This window comes from Crocuta crocuta, unplaced genomic scaffold, assembly GCF_008692635.1.
Source record: "Crocuta crocuta isolate KB4526 unplaced genomic scaffold, BGI_CrCroc_1.0 scaffold61, whole genome shotgun sequence".
Taxonomy (NCBI): Eukaryota; Metazoa; Chordata; class Mammalia; order Carnivora; family Hyaenidae; genus Crocuta; species Crocuta crocuta.
Window position 1 is genome coordinate 11,476,035 of NW_027528369.1, and position 5,863 is coordinate 11,481,897.

The window sequence follows — 5,863 nt, forward strand, 5'->3', positions numbered from 1 at the left end:
GTGAGAAAGTGCTGGTGCACACGAGTCTCAGAGGAAACTGGTCATCGATGTGTGAAGGAATAACAGACCTTCACCAAGGAAAGGGGGAGGGAATGTTGCTGCTTCACAGAGTCAGCATGTGCAAAGGCCCTGTGCGAGCAGCACGGCACAGGGCACGTTCTCAGAACCGAAAAAGGCCCATGTAGCCGAGCCAGGAGCGCTGCAGCGAGGGCGCCGTGGAGCCCAAGTCTGCAATGGATTTGTGGACGGTGTTTAGCCTTGAATCGTGGACAAGCTTCTTTTTTCTCTCTTCTAGCCTTGAAAGCTGAGTGATTGACTTACCAAGAGCTTTGAGCACAGTATTGTAGATCTGGAAGTGACAGATTTGCCCATTTCAGGAAAGCTTGTGGTTTACAGACCTCAGTAGAGCACATTATGTAGGCTGAAGGCCTTTTTTTTTTTTAATGTTTATTTTTGAGAGAGACAGAGACAGCAAGTGGGGGAGGAGCAGAGAGGGGGAGACAGAACCCGAAGCAGCTCCAGGCTCCGGGCCGTCAGCACAGAGCCCGACGCGGGGCTCGAACCCACAAACTGTGAGATCATGACCTGAGCCGAAGTCAGATGCTTACCCGACTGAGCCACCCAGGCGCCCCAAGTTTTTAAGTAGATTCAGATGATAGGAATTTTTACTATTGGAAGGTTCAGAACGGACATTGTGGCCCTGAGGAATGGTTGAAGGGCTCGGTCCAGCCAAGGCCGTCTGTCCTTAAAAGCCCAGTGGAGCTGGGCTACAGCACCCCCTCTTCCCAGGAGGGCACTCTCCAGCACACCCTAGAATCTTCTAAGTCATCTCTACACCCAGCGTGGGGCTCAAACTCACGACCCCACGATTGAATTGCATGCTCCACCGACTGAACCAGGGCCCCTAGAATCTTGCTGTGACCACGTTGTGCCCTGCACAGCCGTCCTCAGAAGTGAGCCCCCCCCGNGCGGGATTGAGATCGTCCCAGACTCGTAGATGCACGTGTCTCCTGCTAGGGTGTCCTGTGGTAGCTTCGGCCAGTAGGACAGGAGCCTCCTGACTTCCTCCAGGAAGGGATTTGATGTCTGAAAGTGACAGGCAAGCAAGGAGAACGTGGCACCCTGCCTCTTTCAGCCTTAAATACTTCCAGATGGGGATGTGATGGCAGAGCAACAGCAGCCATTTTGCAGCCAGGAGTTGGTGACCTTCAAAATGAAGAGCCAGTGTCCTAGGGATAGTGAAGCAGAGAGAGGCTGGGCCCAGACCGTGAAGAAACTGCTCACCTCTGGGCCTGCCGTCCTGAGAGATTAACAGGCCCTCAGTGCTCAGCCAAGCTGCTCGGGCGCAGGTTATTGCTTACAGTTCTATGCTTCTGCCAACATTTGGGGATGAGAAGACAGCCAGGTGTCTCACACGTGAACATCTGCTCTAGCGACTTGACCTGCTGCCCAGTGTCCAGCTGAGAGTGAGGTGGCCCCTCCCAGGCCTCGAGCTGCCCCTGGGCGGGACTGTTCAGGAGTTATGCCCTTCCTCCGGGTCTCTGGCACTGACAGCACAGGGTGGGCACAGAAGACACTCCCCTCCCTGAGTTAAGAGAACCCACTGTGACCCAGCTCTGAGCCAGGCCGTCTTGAGATCCCTGGGGGATACGGCTGCACGTCTCACACGGCCGCTCATGCAGCTGTGTCCCCCCCCCCGCCCTGGGGCCCTTGGGGGACGCCTCCATGAAGGAAGCAGGGCCCGGGCCCTGTGGTCACTGACCCCTGCCTCCCACTGTGGCCATGGCTAGACAAAGATATCCCACTGGGCCCCCACCCGGAACTCATTTACACATTGAATGCCAGCATGTTGTGGGCCTACTGTGTGTCTGGCACTGTGCTTGGTGCTGGGGACTCAGCAGCACAGGCGCTCCTTTTCCCAACAGCCTCCTCACCTGTGGGCCAGGCACATCGTCCCGCGTTGATACATGCTCTGAGGGGACAGCCGTGTCCACCCCCTTCCTCAGTTTCTCCCGGGGGCACTAGAGGTCGAGTTGGTTAACAGGCCTCGAGGATCATCTGTGATTTCCTTTAGTCCTTTCCCTCGTGAGCATGACTAATCACAGAGTTGACCGTCTCCCTCCCGTGAAGTCCTCAACGGGCACATCCGAACCAGACGGGGAGTCTCGCGGCCTCACCAGGAGGAGGCCTGGCCGTCTGCCAGAGGTGCTCCGTTCTCACGCCCTTTGAAGTCTCAGGCGGGCTGGGTGGGGGTGGGGGAGGCATGTCCATCTCAAAGGCCTCATCTATGGAGCTGGAAATACTACCAGCCCTGAAGTGTGACAACACAGAAGCCGGGGACAAGGCTACATCCCCGCAGACTCTTGGTTGGTGCCCCCCATGTGGAAGGTGGTCCAGAAGCGGGTCCTTGGGGTGGGCAGCTGCAGTGTGAGTCCTGGGGCCACCCCCACTGGCCGTGGCACCACCCACGGCCCCAGGACCCTTCGTTCCCTCTGGAGTCTCCGTCAGGAGGAGAGGACCGGAGGTGGGGTCCACGGAAGGCAGAAGCTGGGACGGGGTGTGGTTCCATCCTGCGCCTGGGTCCCCTGGGGTTTGGGTTTTCTTTTCATCTTCTACCTGGGGAGGTGGGGGAGGGGTGCGCTCGGGCCAGAAGCAGACGCATGCGTCCCAGCTGTCGCCCTGCGGAAACTTGGCCCGTGTCCACCAGAAGTCGGGACGAGAAGACGCAGCAAGTATGGGGAGATGGGAGGTCTGTGCGTGGTGGACCGCTGCACACACCTTGCAGGGGTGTCTGAGCGCCGAGCAGAGAGAAGCACACGCAGAACTCCAGAGCAGGCAGAGCTGCCGGTCAGGGAGTGGCCCCGGGGCGGGGGCGGGGGCGCCCCTGAGTACTCCCGCCCAGTTCATGTTTTACTGACGGATCTGGCTGTGTGGGGGTTGGGGCACCCACTCACCTGCACTTTTATAACGTGTGTACTTGTTGTGTATGATGTACTTCAATAAAAAGCACAAACCAAAGTGGGGAAAAGAACTTCGTATGTTGTGTGCTGCAGACGTAAGGGGTGATTGTAAGTGGGTACGAGTGTGTGGTCACACGTGTGGGCATGTTGGCACTGCCATCGGAGGCCACCCGGCTTGAACAACAATGTCCAGATACACTCAAAACACTGAGGCCGCCCTCCCGTTTCCCTCCTGCACCCCCCACCCCCCCCCAACAAGCCACTNCCTGCAGCAAATGGTTCTCTTCCCCCTCCCACTCCGCCCTTTGGAGGAGAGATGGCTTTGGTGAGAAAGTGCCAGGAGCACTCTGGGGCGAGGTGCCCACAGGCTGCTCTGGGCTGCCTGGTGGCACTCGTGCAGTGCACCACGTGGCTGCAGACAAAGATCTGCCCTTGAAGTGGTTTCTTCTGCAGAGGAAATGGGGGCTTGCCCTCCCTCACTTCAGGATAAGGCAGAGCAATGATGTGATCACCCGGATGTGCCCAGGATGCCCTCTGGCAGGTCTCAGTGAAGGAGGTGGGGGTTCTTAGGGGCAGGGGCCACCCTTAGCATCTAACATGGGGTAGCGGGTTAGGGTTCAGGCTGGGGGTGGGCAACAGCCGATGACTGTTCCCAAGGTAGCGTGGCGTCAGGGGGGTGTCAGGGAACAGATGGCTCCAAGAAGGGGGTGGTGTTTGCAGTGCGTCTGGAGGAGGGTTAGAAGTCTCGGGGCAGATTTAGAGGAGACCCCTGTCCCCGCGCCACACGCAACCACGGACGCCGGGAGCAGAGCCAGGCTGGGAACACAGGTGACAGGGGAGATGGCCAGCTGAGCCCTGGCGTCCAGGGCCCTTGGAGTGAGGACAGCCCTGGGTGCCATTTGTGTTGCCTGGAAGCAGGCTGGGGTACCACGGATGCTCTGGCCGTGCGTCCAGGGTGCACGGCCATCACGTGGCCACCCTCAGGAGGAGGGGCTCCAGGACCTTGAAGAGCTGGAGAAAGGCTTCATTCTTTCTGGGACCTCAGCCCACCCCGGGCCTGGGGAAGCAGGAGGCCTGGCCGGCCACGAGGCAGCAAGAGGCATAGAAAAATGTATGTCTGGACCTGAGCGACTGCACCTCCACAGAAGAGGTGGGGAGGTGGGCCGAGGGTCCAGAGGATGGGTACAAGGCAGCTTGGGGTCCTGGCTGAGAAGTGACCACCTGGTGGGAGGCTGGGTCTTTCCAGATGGATCATGCCTGAGCTGACATTTGTCCAGACAGGGAGAGGGTGGATGTGAGGGCGGCCCCCGGGGGATCGAGGAACCCTGCTGGCGGCACCATGCGCTGAGCAGGACGCCGGAGAGCAAGGAGCCGTTCCTGTTCCCTGGTGTGAATATGTTCATGCAGGGCACCCAGAGGTGGCTGCTGGGCTCCCTCAACTCCAGCTCCGCAGCCACCCCTCACCTCGGGCTTGCTGCCAACCACACAGGGCCCCGGTGCCTGGAGGTGTCCGTTCCCGACGGGCTCTTTCTCAGCCTGGGGCTGCTGAGCGTGCTGGAGAACGTGCTGGTGGTGGCTGCCATTGCCAAGAACCGCAACCTGCACTCGCCCACGTACTACTTCATCTGTTGCCTGGCTGTGTCCGACCTGCTGGTGAGCCTGAGCAACGTGCTGGAGAAGGCGCTCATCCTGCTGCTGGAGGCGGGCGCCCTGGCCAGCCGGGCTGCTGTGGTGCAGCAGCTGGACGACCTCATCGACGTGCTCATCTGTGGCGCTATGGTCTCGAGCCTCTGCTTCCTGGGTGCCATTGCTGTGGACCGCTACATCTCCATCTTCTATGCGCTGCGATACCACAGCATCGTCACACTGCCCCGGGCATGGCGGGCCATCTCAGCTATCTGGGTGGCCAGTGTCCTTTCCAGCACGCTCTTCATCGCCTACTACAATCACACAGCCGTCCTGCTTTGTCTTACCAGCTCCTTTGTAGCCATGTTGGTGCTCATGGCTGTGCTGTACGTCCACATGCTTGCCCGGGCATGCCAGCACGCCCGGGGCATTGCCCGGCTCCATAAGAGGCAGCGTCCCGTCCACCAGGGCTTTGGCCTCAAGGGCGCCGCCACGCTCACCATCCTGCTGGGTGTTTTCTTTCTCTGCTGGGGCCCCTTCTTTCTGCACCTCTCACTCATGGTCCTCTGCCCTCAACACCCCATCTGTGGCTGCGTCTTCAAGAACTTCAACCTCTTCCTCACCCTCATCATCTGCAACTCCATCGTTGACCCCCTCATCTACGCCTTCCGCAGCCAGGAGCTCCGAAAGATGCTCCAAGAGGTACTGCTGTGCTCATGGTGAGGCTGCAGGCTCAAGGCCAGGGTGCTGGGCAGAGGGAGGTGGTGATGTCCTATGACCTGATTCCTCTGTGACCGGGGCAGTCACTTGCCAAAGAGGACAGATGAGATGATCTTTGGAGGTGTGGATGCATGGACCCTCTGGGGCCAGAGAAGGGAATAAGCACAGATCTCCAGGAGCTGCTGTGGAGATTGGAGGTGGTGGGGCTGCAGGCACGAGAGGTGGGACCTGGGCCCCTGGACGGAGACTCTGCCCACGCCTGGAGCACTCCACCTCCACCCAGGCTCCAGGCAAGGACATTCACCTTTGCTGCCAAGTCTATGGATTTGTGTCCCTGTCTGTTGGGATGTGAAGTCTCTGTGTTGGTCGAATGACAAGTGCTGCTCCCCCAGGAGGGCCTCAGGAAAAGGGACTTTGTGCCCAGCACGACCTGGCTTCACAGGTCTGCTTCAGGAAGAAGTGAGTGAGCTGCTGTTTCAGGCAGAGGGACCATGTCTGCAGCAGCTGTAGTGGAGGGTGGGGCTGATCTAAGGCTCAGTGGGGACCAAAGAGCACAG

General features: G+C 59.4%; 1 protein-coding gene across 1 annotated transcript; it reads left to right on the forward strand.

Annotated features, from left to right (window-relative positions):
- Positions 1-4,355: 4,355 nt before the first annotated feature.
- Positions 4,356-5,309, forward strand: MC1R (melanocortin 1 receptor). Its single transcript, XM_077754144.1, has one exon. It carries the CDS (start codon positions 4,356-4,358, stop codon positions 5,307-5,309), a length of 954 nt encoding a protein of 317 aa, XP_077610270.1.
- Positions 5,310-5,863: the final 554 nt, after the last annotated feature.